This window comes from Neofelis nebulosa, chromosome 4 (genome assembly GCF_028018385.1).
Source record: "Neofelis nebulosa isolate mNeoNeb1 chromosome 4, mNeoNeb1.pri, whole genome shotgun sequence".
Lineage (NCBI taxonomy): Eukaryota > Metazoa > Chordata > Mammalia > Carnivora > Felidae > Neofelis > Neofelis nebulosa.
In genome coordinates this window covers 88,965,410-88,979,913 of record NC_080785.1, presented here as the reverse complement: position 1 = coordinate 88,979,913, position 14,504 = coordinate 88,965,410, and the positions used below count along the sequence as shown (strand labels likewise).

The 14,504-nt window shown below is 35.5% G+C and overlaps 1 protein-coding gene across 3 annotated transcripts in view; it reads left to right on the top strand.

The window, feature by feature from the left end:
• The window catches only part of RELN (reelin), a 537,501-nt gene that overhangs the window by 260,332 nt on the left and 262,665 nt on the right, over nt 1–14,504 (top strand). For all 3 annotated transcript variants that reach the window (XM_058725343.1, XM_058725345.1, XM_058725342.1), the window contains exons 7-8: nt 7,304–7,400; nt 12,979–13,030. In XM_058725343.1, the coding sequence (XP_058581326.1) occupies nt 7,304–7,400; nt 12,979–13,030 (149 nt within the window). The remainder of the gene's footprint in view (nt 1–7,303; nt 7,401–12,978; nt 13,031–14,504) is intronic.

The following is a 14,504-nucleotide window of genomic DNA, read 5'->3' as shown; positions in this document are numbered from 1 at the left end:
GTGACTTATTTATTTTATAATTAACTTTTTTTTTTTTGCTCTGAGTCTGAAAAAAATTGCACTGCTCATCATCCAGCAAATTGAACCTCATTCAAGTTCTTAAGAACTTGTAGAACTTTTCTGTAAGGAAAGAGTGGGATTGCAGACTACTAATATTCTTCACAGAGAGCACACGTAGGGGCTAAGTACCTAATTCTGCTCAACCAAGTTAAGTTGTTAGACACAGAGGCATTCTGAGAAAGAGAGATTTAAATCATGGGGTGATTCAGAAATTACTTCTCTTGGAATTTGGATGTTTGTTTACATCTGTAGGCTTTCAAAACTCACCTTCTCTCTCTGACATGGATCACTTTTTCTTCTGGGAAGCCATGAGCACTAGTTGCCCTTGGTACTAGCTAGTCTCCATCAGGATCATTATTTCATGATGAAATTATGGTTTATCTTTTCCTTTCTGATAATGGCATTCATATGCAAAGTGTTACAATGCTCAACTTTATAGAAAAAATATAAGGAAGGTCATGTTATAGATTCGCTCTTAGGAAAGTCACCTTGATGGACAACACAGATGATTAGGAACAGAATTGAACCCACGGCCAATAATCATGGAAACGGCAGAGGAGACAGGCTCAGATTGCTACACACTGAAAGGTCATGATGATGATTAGAGAAACCAGACTAAAGGCAATATGATTGATTGTTCCCTAGGGATCCATTCTTGGACCTCTTCTCTTCTCACATTGTAATATCTTCCCCTCTCTCCTGACTCCCAGTAACATGCACTCCTGATTGCAGCCATATCTTAAAGTGTCATGTCAGTGACAATCTTCTTTCTCTGAAGTTCAGATACATACAACCATCGTCAACTGGTCATCTCTAGTTATGGGCAGAACCTGAGAGCAGTCAGAAGAGAATAATGAGAGTTTGAATACCATTTCTATAATTTATAAGGTGTATAGCCTTGGACAATCATTTAATATTTCTAAATCTCAATTTTAACATTCTCTAAACAGGGATTAAAAATGGAGGGAAGAGGTTTTATGTGAATTTATTGAGGCATTGTTTGTAGAGTTGCTAGTACCTGTCACTCTGTAAATGGTGCATGAGGCCTTCCATGAACTATTCCCACTTTCGAGCTCTATCCTCTACCACCCTTCCATAGGTACCAGTATGATTCCAGTCATACTAATGCACTGAAGTGGCAATTCTACTTCTGTGTCATTATCTTTTCCTTTTTTCATTATCGTTTCTTTTTTGTGCTCCTTGTGCCCTATCACACCCTCACCTTTCTTCCTTGCTTGAATAACTCCTATTTCTCATTCAGGACCAGTTCTGGGGCCACCTCCCTTGGAAACTTCTTCTTACTTCCTCAGTCTGGATCAGGTACCATCACAAGCAGTGCATACTCCTGTTACAAGGAGCGAGGAGCTCTGGAAAATGTTAGGGGTGATGGAATTAGCAAGACCTGGGGCCAGATTGCAACTCTGTCACCTTCACAGCTGTGTGGCTTGAGCAAATGTTTACCTTCTCTGAAGCTCAGTTTTCTGATTAGTAAAATGAGGATGCTGATCACTATCTTACAGAGATGTTGAGAGACTTAAATGGGCTTTAGAATATCTGGCACATATAAGAAGGCACTAAATAGCTATCATTGCATTGGCACCTTATATCGTAATTGTGTGCTTGTTTCTCTGCTTCTTTTGTAGTGTAAACTCCTGAAAGAAAATGACATTGTTTTATTGGTCTTTGTACCATTAAATCTTGCCACAGTGCCTGTAGGTCCTTAACACAAGTTTGTTAATTACAAGAATGAATTAATGAATGATGAATGAATAAATAACACCATTGGCAGCTAAGAGTATGTTGGATTTGACTACCCAGAGGGATGGGCATTCATGATAAATTATAATAATTTCTCAGACTGTGAGAAATTCAAGCAAAGGGTATTTAAAAGACCTTGGCAGAAAGTTGATGGATTTGTTCCATCGATCCTTATCGAAGCCATTGTTCTTCCAAATAGCAGCAACCCAGTGAGTAATTCTAAATACATGATAATTCTAAACCTTTAAGTTCAACAGGGTACCAACGCCTTTATAAATTTTATTTCAAGTTTCTGGATCTATAGCACAATGAAGAAGAAAAAGGTCTGGAAGGGTTGCTGAGCCAAATGAGGAGAAGAGCTGTTATCTGTTTGCTTTTTTCTTGTGTTTACTGTTTTTTTTTAATTCCTGTTATTTTACACAATAAAAGCAGTTCTGCAAACACATCAAACATCTGTTGTCTAGTCACTGGTTCCTAATGCCAGGCTGTAGGCCATCTATGTTGGAATCATCTTTAAACAATATACAAGTATCTAGGCTGCAACCTGAATCCCATTTAATAAGAGCTATGGGGAAGCTATTATTTTTCTGTTATACAGTTTTGATTTGGAGACTGCTGATCAATATTTATAGATAGAATGATTGCTATGAGAATTCAGACATCAAGCCTCAGACTTCATATCAACATTGATACTTTTATCATTAACTTATCTTGTATTTTTATTTTATTAAACAAAATTTTTTAAGTATATTTATTTATTTTTAAAAGAGAGACAGTGAGAGCAAGCAGGGGATAGGGCAGAGAGGGAGAGAGAAAATCCCAAACAGGCTCTGCACCATCAGCACAGAGCCCGATTCAGGGCTCAAACTCATCAACCGCAAGATCATGACCTGAGCCAAAACCAAGAGTTGGATGCTCAACTGACTGAGCCACTCAGGGCCCCTATATTATAGTTTTAAAGTTGAAGGGTGCCTGGGTGGCTCAGTTGGTTAAACGTCTGGTTTCAGTTCAGGTCATGATCTCATGGTTCGTGAGTTTGAGCCCCGCGTCAGGCTCTGTGCTGACAGCGCAGAGCTGGGAGCTTGCTTCAGATTCTGTGTCTCCCTGTCTCTCTGCCTCTTCCCCACTCATGCTCTGTCTCTCTCTGTCTCTCAAATATAAACATTTAAAAAAACCTTAAAAAATAAAATTGAAGTATAGTTGACATATTTTATTAGTTTCAGGTGTACCTGAAACATTAGTTTCAGGTATTCAACATTTATGTATATTACAAAATGCATCACGGTGATAACTATAGTTATCATCTGTCACCATATAAAGGTATTACAGTATTATTGACTGTATTCCCTATGCTGTTTGTTTTAGCCCCGTGACTTAGTTATTTTCTAACTAGGAGTTTGTACCCTTTAATTCCCTCCCCCACCCCATACCAACCTCCAGCTCTATTTATTAATCTCTGTTTGTTTATTTGTTTGTTTCTATGTTTCTTTAGATTATACATATAAGTGAAATTATATGGTATTTGTCTTTCTCTGACTTATTTCCCTTACCATAATACCCTCTAGGTCCATCTGTGTTGTTGCAAATGGCAAGATTTCATTCTTTTTTATGGCTGAGTGATATTCTTCTCTCTCTCTCTCTCCTCTTCTCTCCTCTCCTCTCCCTGTGTGTGTGTGTGTATCACATCTTCCTTATCCATTTATCTGTTGATGGGCAGTTAGGTTGCTCATATATCTTTGCTATTGTAAATAATGCTGCAGTAAACATAGTGGTGCATTTATCTTTTTGAATTATTTTTTTTTCCTTTGGGCAAACATCCAGAGGTAGAATTACTGGTTCATGTGATACTCCTTTTTTTAATTTTTTGAGGAAACTCCATACTGTTTACTAGACTAATTTATATTTGCACCAACCAGTGCACAATGATTCCTTTTCTCCACATCCTCACAAATGATTGTTATCTCTTGTCTTTTTGATTACCCATTCTGACAGGTGTGAGGGTAATATCTCTTTATGGTTTTGATTTGTAGTTGTCTGATGATTAGTGATGTCGAGAATATTTTCATATGTCTGTGGCCCTTTGATGTCTTCATTGGAAAACATGTCTATTTATATGCTCTGCCCATTTTTTAATTGGATTATTTAGATTTGGAGTATTGAGTTATATGAATTGTTTATATATTTTGTATAGTAACTCCTTATCAGATATATCATTTGCAAATTTCTTCCATTCAGTAGGGTGCCTTTTATTTTGTTGGTGGTTTCCTTTCCTGTACAAAAGCTTTTTAGCTTGATATAGTCCCAATAGTTTATTTTTTTGTTTTGTTTTGTTTTGTTTTGTTTTTTGTTTGTTTGGTTGGTTGGTTTTTTGCCCTTGTCTGAGCAGACAGATCCAAAAAAATACTGCCAAGACCCATGTCCAAGAGTTCACTGCCTATGTTTTCTCTTAGGACTTTTATTACTTCAGGTCTCATATTTAGGTCTTTAATCAGTTTTAAGTTTATTTTTGTATATGATGTAAGAAAGTGGTCCAGTTTCATTCTTTTACATATAGTTGTTCAGTTTTCCCAATGCATTTGTTAAAGAGACTGTCTTTTCCCCATTGCGTATTCTTGCCCCCATTGTCATAGATTAATTGACCATATAAAGATGAATTTATGTCTGGGCTTTCTATTCTATTCTGTTGATCTGTGTACTGTTTCTGTGCTAGTACCGTCCTGTTTTGATTATTACAATTTTGTCGTATATCTTGAAATTTGGGATTGTGATACTTTCATCTTTGTTCCTCTTCTTCAACATTGCTTTGCCTATTCGGTGGTCTTTGTGATTCCATATATATTTTGGGATTATTTTTTCTAGTTCTGTGAAAAATGCTATTGGTATTTTGATAGGGATTGAATTGAATCTATAGATTGCTTTGAGTAGTATGTACATTTTAACAATATTTATTTTTCCAATTCATGAGCACAGTATATCTTTCCACTTATTGGTGTCATCTTCAGTTGCTTTCATAAATGTTTTATAGTTTTCAGAGTACAATTTTTTTACCTCCTTGGTTAAATTTATTCCTAGGTATTTTATTCTTTTTTGATGCAATTGTAAATGGGATTGTTTTCTTAATTCTCTTTCTGCTCGTTTGTTATTAGTATATAGAAATGGATTGGGTTTCTTTATATTAATTTTATATCCTACAACTTTACTGAATTAATTTATTGGTAATAATAGTTTTCCAGTGGAGTCTTTAGGGTTTTCTATCCATAGTATCATGTTATCTGCAAATGGTGACATGTTACTTCTTCCTTACCAATTTGCGTGCCTTTTTAATTTTTCTTGTCTGATTACTGTGGGTAGGATTCCCAGCACTGTGTTGAATAAAAGTGGCAAGAGTGGGCATCCTTGTCTTGTTTTTGATCTTAGAGGAACTTCTTCCTTCTTTTCACCCAACAGTGAAACTTTTAGTTTAGAGTTCGCTGGAGGAAAAGGGCAGATAGCCATTGTGAGAGTTGAACATTTAAAAAATTTTTCTCTGTCAAAGTTGGTGTTTCTCTCAAGCCATTTCACAATGAGTTGGAAGCCAAATTCCTCATCTATCACTGAGTAAGACCTCCACTATAATTTTTGTGCTACTTGTCTGTATTCTTATCACAATCACACTCCTTGAAAAGATCAATGTACAGTTTAAAAATAGAGAAACAGTAGTAAGAAGTTCATGTAATAGGTTCTCTGGGGAAAAAAACCTAATATGCCAGTTCTGGATGAAAATGGTGGAAATCTGTAGTAGTAGTAGAGATGATGATGATGATGATGATGATGACGATAATGGCTGACAGTTACACTACCACATCATGCTAGCTATGTGCCAGGTGCTATTCTAAGACCTCAAGGCTTAACAATAGTTTTGTTTATGAAGTTGTCTTATATTTCTTTATTCCTTCAACAGATATTTGTGGAATACAACATGTCACACATAAAACAGGGAACCAGAGATATGTTTGTCACCTTTCTGAAGCTACTATTATGTTTCTTCTAAAGTCAAAGATTTTTTTCCAGAATTTTGCTTCACAGTAATCAAGAGAAGATTCAAAGCTCCTACTAAGATTTGTGATGCTATGAGATACTAACATTTTAAACTTCATATCAGAAATTGTTTTCTGTTTATTCTAAAAAAAATCAAAGTTTTTTGACTTTATTGATCTGCTTATAAACAGCTCAATGGAAGAGAAGAATACCAATTACTTAATCCAGGCAATTCACATGTAAGAAATACATTTATTTGCCAAGTTTTTATTTATTTACCATGCTTCTGCCCCTTGGCTTTATGGGATACCTGGTATCTTTTCACACTTTTGTCTTCTTCCTGCTTGAATGGGAGTTCCTACTCCCTCTTTTTCTGAAATTAGCAAGTAGTTGAAAGGGCAGGATACAGTGATCTCAAGAACAAAGGGCATGCTGCCCTTTCCATGTTTGGCACCTAGAATGTGAAAGTCTGAAAATGTCCTTTCTGCATGAAATACAGCTGTCAGGTGGTTTGAGGTTCAGACAGAGGAAACATTAGATTATCCTTCCTACATGTTAGATATGTAATGATTGTATGTTGAAATGTCATGACACAGGGCATTGTGTTACTATAAATGTGCAAAGTCAAATCCAGAACATCCATACCTTCAATTTCTCCTAAAAACATGAATAACTTTATTTTTGAGCTTTTGTCCTAAGATTTTACTAACCACTTCATTTTACAGTAATAAAAAAGCATAACTAATTAAGTTATTTGCAAGATGAATATATTAATTCAGTATCCAAAATTTGCTTGATTTAGAATTTTCATCTATTTTAGATTAATATACAGGTTAAATATAATCTGATTTCATTACTTTTAGCATGGTATATTTTATAGACATTTTACAGATTTATTTGAGGACAGTAATTTTAAACATTCACACAGCAATTCAAAAAAGATTAAAATTTGTGAAACATCTTTTATTTTCAGAGATACAAGTTTTAGTTCATTGTCTAAGTATATATTACTTTGCTTGTCTTTAATATTTTGCAAACATTATTATACTGGATATGGTATATATTATATATAATTATTGGTTATAATACCATCTGCCATTATTAAGTGCCTACTAGGAGATTGGGTCTGTCCTCTGTGTCTCATGCACTCTCTTGTTTAATCCTCATGACGACTATGTAAGATTTAGGTCAGTGTTGTTATTCTCATTTTATAGGTGAGAAAACCGAAATTTTGGGAGATTAAGTAACTTGCCCACTACTGCAAGTGACTATATAAGAACTGGGACTTAAGTTCAAGTCTTTCTGGTTTCACATTTCATGAGCATGTCATGCTACCAAAAAACTATAACCTTCCTGAAAATGTTGATCTGAACCAAATAACAATAACTTATCTCTTTCCTTACCTGAGCGATAAACCACTTTGTGCTACTTAATTCTCAGACTGTGGGTGCATTCTCTGTTCTCACAGGGTTGAATGTAACAACTGTGAGATTGGAGAACAGTGTGGTGCAATTATGCATGGCAATGCTGTCACCTTCTGTGAGCCATATGGTCCAAGAGAATTGGTAAGTACATGCTATTTATATACATTATTCCAAATACACTGTCTTAATGGAGTTTTTGCCAATAAAATATTCTTTTATGCTCATATAAGTCATATGAAAATTTGCAGTATTATTTATATTATAAACCCTATTACAAATATCTCAAAATTGGGAGCAGTAATTTTAGTTTATTTTCAAATGTAAAAATAATTCGGGAATAAAATTGACAACGTCAATGGATCTCATTATACATGGTGCGTCATTATGATTAGATGGCTTTTTAAAAATATGAGTATGACGTGTGACATATATGACACACATATATCTATATCACACTTAAATAATTTATGACTTTATAAGTTCTTATATAAAGATTTACTTTTAAATGTCTTACAGTCTCTTTGCAAGCCAAAAATGTTAGATGAGCAGTTTTATCACATTATTTTAAAAGGTTGTGTCCTAACCACAAAGGAAACTTCACTGATTTTTTTTTTAAAGTGGGAGTGCACTGAATAAACCAGTTTTTAACAAATTTGGGTTTGTGTCAAATTGTTCAGGAGTGGGCTACTTTCCTTTCATTTAGACTGATTAGACTTTGCTTACCAAAGAGAAGTTCTTGGATCATACATAAAATGAAACATGTGCATTTAAAATTAAAAGCCACAAAATCACTAGCCATCAGCATGTGGCTAATGAGCCTTTTGTTGTTACTTGGTTCTGGCAGAAAGACTACATTTCACATTCTTGAAAAAGGATATAAAAGCAATTGTTACGTTTTACTCCTGGCTCAATTTCTTAACAAGAAATGTTCTACTCACAACATCTCTTATGCTTTGCTTTTCTGATTTTCAGCTTGAGCTTCCATACTTCTTTTTTCTCCCACATCTTCCTTATCATGGGGCTTTTAGGTAACAGGTTGTGTTTTTCACCCCTACATCACACATTTTGTTTGAAATTCATTAACTTTAAAAGTGGTCCAAAGACTGGCTTCCACAATACAAAGGGGAGGAGAAACTAGCTAAGCAATTAAAAGATTTAGTTATCAAAGTGAAAAGTCCATTAATTTTTATAACATGGTTCTTATTTTATGCTGCTTGAATACCCCTTTCATGGCAATGGATACATTTAATTTATTAAAGATACGAGCTGCAGAACATTGATAAATTGAAGAGTTTTTAGCTGAAATTAGAACACAAACAGAATTAATTGGATGCAAATTAAAATAATAGGTGCTCATAATTCAAGTCTCACAAGGTGTTATAATTTTCCTGCAGACAAATGTGACTCTGGTAGTGAAGTTCTTGAAAAAATCAATTTGCTAGTGCACTTTAAATAATGTACCATGACTGAATTAATTATCTATAAACCTTAAAACAAAATAAAATTTTACTGTAGTTAATTGAGCTTAGGATAATGCCTTTTTTAAGAATGTTCTCCCATTCAGTAATATTTCTAGAAATGCTTGAAAAATTCTTTTTTTTTGTTCTACTGATTAATAAGAAAGAAGTATCTCTCAGAATATAATGCCAAAATTCATATTTCAGTAGCATAAAAACTGAAGTATCTAGTTTATTTGATCCATGTGTATTTTAATCCTGATTATTTCACTCAATGTATTTAGCATTAGAGTTTATATACCCAATGGGCTAGTTTTGAATTGTATTATATAATTAGCGTGAAATTAGCCTTCCAACTAAAAAAGAAAACATTCAAAATAATCACGTTCATCCAAGAAAGAAAAAAAAAACATATGCAGATTTATATTCCCATCTAAGTATGAGGGATTGTGTTACGGACTTCATGGGAATAGAATAAAGATACATTAACAAAAATAGGGATGACACTCAGATTTTCCACCCTAGCAACTTCTAATTCTCAATAATTTTTATGCTGCATTTGTGTCCTGGGACCAAAAATAGAGATTATACCCAAGTTGTGTTTACAGATGACAGATCAACTGAATGAGAAGGGAGAAATTCGGTTGTCAGTTTACATGGTATTATGTTTTCTAAAATTCAGATATTTGCTTGGTACCTCAAGATGGAATACAGTCCAAATTGTTGTGTATGAGAACTGATGAAAGGTATTAGCCCCCCAAAATCACTTTTTAACAAATATGCCTTCTTATTTTTCATAAATGTAATTCTTGAATTTGTGAAGCAGAGAACCACAGGCAAAGAACCTTAGTAGGCTAATGCTCTTATCTTTTTTACTGCCAGCAAGAGCATCTCCATTTTGTGAAGTTAGTCACGTGATCATTTTATTTTAATAAAAGCCAAAGTCAGTGAAAGGTGCCATCTGTGGTTGCATGGGCATACCGTTCAGTTATGTCTCCACTGCTGCTGTGTGGCCGCCCTCACGTGTTTTATTTAGCTCACTGAGGTCTCCATGTTTCAGGTGGTGACATGTAACTTTACTCATTTTGCTGGTCTGACATGAAGATAATGAGGAATTCACTCATCCTCTCCTTTAAGAGGAAATATGCTCTCTCAGAGCATGAAACAAGTTGGTTATGCGACCCTCAGTGCTTTTAAAGAAATTACTTATTGAATTATTCTCAGTTATTTGCAAATGGATTTTATTTTAAAAAACATTTTTTGACATTTATTTATTATTGAGAGACAGAGAGAGATCCAGCACAAGCAAGGGAGGGGCAGAGAGAAGGTGGGGAGACACAGAATCAGAAGCAGGCTTCAGGCTCTGAGCTGTCAGCACAGAGCCCGATGTGGGGCTTGAACTCACAAACTGCGAGATCATGACCTGAGCCTGAGATGCTTAACTGACTGAACCACCCAGGCACCCCTGCAAATGCATTTTAGTTACAAGGAAGAGTTTGAGCTAAAACAGGATCAAACCCCCCAAAATTTGCAGGGATGATGTGCAGAATCCACAGCCTCAGCCTGTGGTGAATTCAGATTCATTTAGTGATTGTAGTAATTTTCTATGCTTTGGGGTCTAATTGATAAGTCAAGACCATTGAAATTTGGTAGGAGAAAAGTTCTGTCAGACATTCATAGTTGCTGTACTATTTATCAAAAGCCATTTAAGAGACCCTTTCATTTTCAGAAGGTCCTATGTAAACACTTTATGACTTTGCAAACTAAAATTACACGTGTGAACTCCAGGATAATAAATAATTTATTAATACATAAATTTATTAACACCTAAAACATAGGTGAACAGATTTTTATAGGCAATGCTTCTTGTTATTTTTTCTCTTCATCTTTCCTATTCCTTCTTGTAGCTGACAGTTTTACTAATGGGCTAAAAAATGGGTAAAGGTAAAGCAGTGAGAGTTAACTATTCTACCAGTCCTTAGCTTCCCTGGTGAAGAAATGTAGAATCAATGACTAATCTAAGTCCAGGGTCACTCTCAGTTAGCACGTGTAATTTGAAATTTGGCAACATTCCAGGCAACTTACTGCGTGCTAGCAGTGGTCACGTCTGTGGAACTTCATCATGCAGGTGACACAGCCTCATTTATTACACCCAGCAGGATAAGTATCTAAGACTCTCTAGTATACCTAATACACCAGCCTTGGCAATAACCATGGTGCTTTTAGCTTATCTGATACCATTGTTTAAAAGAACTTCTATTCAGGAGTGTTTCATGATTCACCTGGGAATCTACTGAGTTATATAAAATCAGAGGTGGAATGAGCATTCATTCAATTTATGTGAAAACTTTACAGATTTTCATGTGCCTCTTTGGACTGTAAGATCGAATTTTCCAAGTGAAAAAACCATGAGGACAAATAGTTGAACTCACTCTAAAAATTGTGGAAAAAAAAAACAAAACACCAAAACAACACAGATTCCTTTAAAGGAATCTTAAAAAGGAGCTAATATCATAGTTATTTAAAGAAAACTCTGTTGGGGCGCCTGGGTGGCGCAGTCGGTTAAGCGTCCGACTTCAGCCAGGTCACGATCTCGCGGTCCGTGAGTTCGAGCCCCGCGTCAGACTCTGGGCTGATGGCTCGGAGCCTGGAGCCTGTTTCCGATTCTGTGTCTCCCTCTCTCTCTGCCCCTCCCCCGTCCATGCTCTGCCTCTCTCTGTCCCAAAAATAAATTTAAAAAAATAATAATAAAAAATAAAAATAAAAAAATAATAAAGAAAACTCTGTTGATCCATTTTTCTCTAATGACTCTGGGGAGGGGAAGAGAGGGGAAACAGGGCTGTAGACATGAAGGGCCAGTTTTCTTGTTGCAGATAATCTGTGATAATGAGGGATTTAAATTATGTGGAGAGAATTTCCTCTGACACCCTGACACCAATGATTTTTGCTATGGTTAAAATCAATTAGGAGCTGATATCTATAGTGATATTTAACAACTTATAAAATGTGTCTCTTGCCCTCCCCTCTTCTACCTTTCCTGCTTCTTCATGAATTTTAAAGTCACGTATTTAAAGCGTACATTCAGCCATCTTTCCAAATTGTGTTGTAGAAATGGAAAGCATCCATCTGATCTTTTGATACATCTCAGCCGAATTCTGACTAAACAGGAGGCTTGCTCTTTTTTCCACCACTTCCCCCCAGAGATTCATGACCTGGGTATCTCCTGATCCTTCCACAGTTGTGGACTCCATCATGTGGGCACTGATAAAGTGCAGGGATAAATCTCAGGATGATATTATGACATAGAAAAAGTGGAAGTAAGACAGCCGACTGCTTTTGCCATGGTGGAAACACAGGTGTCCACTTTGTAATTTCTAGATGCTTTACAGGGTCAGGAACCCAACAAGAGAGTCTTTGAAAATGAGAACCCTAATTGTCATCTCATTTGAGCTGGTATGGGTCAAAGTCGCTGCTCCACAGAATACATTTAAAAATTTTTTTAATTTAAATTTATTAAAAATTAAATAAGGTACCATTCTTCTTTCAGCAGGGGGAAAGTTGTTTAAGCATGCTTCTTCGAGAAACTAATAGGAAGTAATAGAAATGTATTGGAAGGATATTTCTAGGCTTATAATTTGATTACTTTTTTTGGAAAGGTAATGATTTTATTGACAAATATTCCACATATAGTATTCTACAGTTCATTTATTTAAAATATGCAGTTCAAATTTAGTCACAAAATCACGCAGTCATTATCACATCTGTAGAACATTTTTACCATCCCCTAACAAAACCTTATACCCTTTATTAACTGATGTATTTCTATCTACTTTTCCCAACATAATCTTTTTCTTCTCATTTGCTCTTAACTGACTTCCTGGTTTTTATTTGAGAGCCTTTTTATGGCATTTGCTTTGGGCTTTAGATCTTTTGGTGTAGGATGGAGGGGAAGTTGAGGGGGGAGGGGAGGGGCTGTGTTAATAAGTATCCTCACAAGATTACCTGGCAGATCACACTAAAAATGGTTTTCAACAGGACCCTGAGAAAACATGTACCATGAGTGCCTGAGTCAGGATCTCACCGTTGTTCCCCATAGAGAACCATGAAATGTATTCACATTCAGACTTACTAATGAAAATAAACCAACCACTGAATAAATACACTCTCTTTCCTCTTTTCACTCTCCTTTCTTCCTGACAGCTTTTTCTCTTTATCCTCCTGTCTTTCTGTCTTGTCTTATTTTGGTATATTCCTTTTTCCAGATTACCACAAGCCTTAATACCACAACAGCCTCTGTCCTCCAGTTTTCCATTGGTAAGTGTTTTTAGCAATTATAGCAATTTAACTTGGAAGTGTTTGTTTTAATCATAGTGTACCATCAGGAGTATAGTGCCAAATGCTTTTAGATTTAGAGAAGAGTCTGTCTTAACGTTGCTGTAAATAATTTAACACATTTTTAAAATGAAATTAAAAATTGTAAATGCTGCATTCTGTTCTCATTTCTCTCCAGCAGGGAGCAGTATTTAAGAATGATACAGATAATCCAAACCGTTTTAAAGTGATTTACATATGGATTTTGAATGTTTGTGATTATACTGTTACAGCAGTAGAATTACCTTACTGGTTGTGTTTTGCTCATATTAAAATTAAAAATCTGTTAAATTTCCTGCACTTTACCGGCTGGTAGTGAAAGAGATAATTATTGTTCCCTGAGAGAAACCAGTCAGGACTTCACATTTGACATAAATAATCTATGTTTGATTCAGACATGGATCATTTAAAAATGACTCTACCTGGCAATATTTCTTTTAAGTGCTTTTGCATTAGAGTTAAAAATTCCTACCTGAAGCATTCAGTAAAAGTAAAGTACCTTTTGATCAAGCGTTTGCAGTTTTGTTATCTTTGTTACTTTCCGTTCTAATTTCCAAAAGCATATATTAATAAGTACCATGTACAGGTTTCCGGTAGGAATGTTGTAGCTAAAGAAAGGTACTGCCTTTCTAGATGGGGGCCAGTTTTATTGATCTTGGTCCTGTAACATGGAAACCTCTTCCTGGCCTCTGCCTATGACATGAAGATTGCAGCAGCTATGCCCTGGGGACCCCTTCTTCCAGATAGCCCCCCAATCTCCCCACCCCCTTCTCGTCCTGATCACAAGGTAGGGGCTCACGCTGGTTGATTGTGCCTCAGAGCAGTTTTTTTCCAGCCATGTAGATGTCACTTTCTCATCTGCGGAGCCTGATTTAAGCATCTGTAGGTATGATGTGAAACTGCCTTGTTACAGTTTGGGCTGTTTTCTTCTCACATTGATAGCATGACTACAACAATTTACAGACTACTCAGAAGTCCATATGTGGTCATAAAGAAAGCGTTAGCAAAAACAAAATAATGAGCTTTTTTTTTATGAGAGGGTTTTTTTGATCTATCAGCAAGTGCATCCTAAATTTTCTGTAAATGTAATACTTCTATAATCAGAAACAAACAAAGTTCATTTTTTCAAAGTTGGGGTGCTACAAAAACAATTTTTTAAATCCCTAGCATGATAGGCAAGTAACTTAGAGTTTCTTAACCAGAACCAATGTGTTTAAATTTACTGTGCTATTTATATTTTTTTAAAAAGCTGAAAATGTTTTCCTTTTTATCTGTATTCCAAGTATTTACTCTAAATTTTTTGTTAGGGCAATGAATATTAATTTCAGATACTATCTTTAACCAAAGAAAGTATACTAGAGAATCCTCTTTAAAATATATGTTTCATGGGCACCTGGGTGGCTCAGTTGGTTGTGCG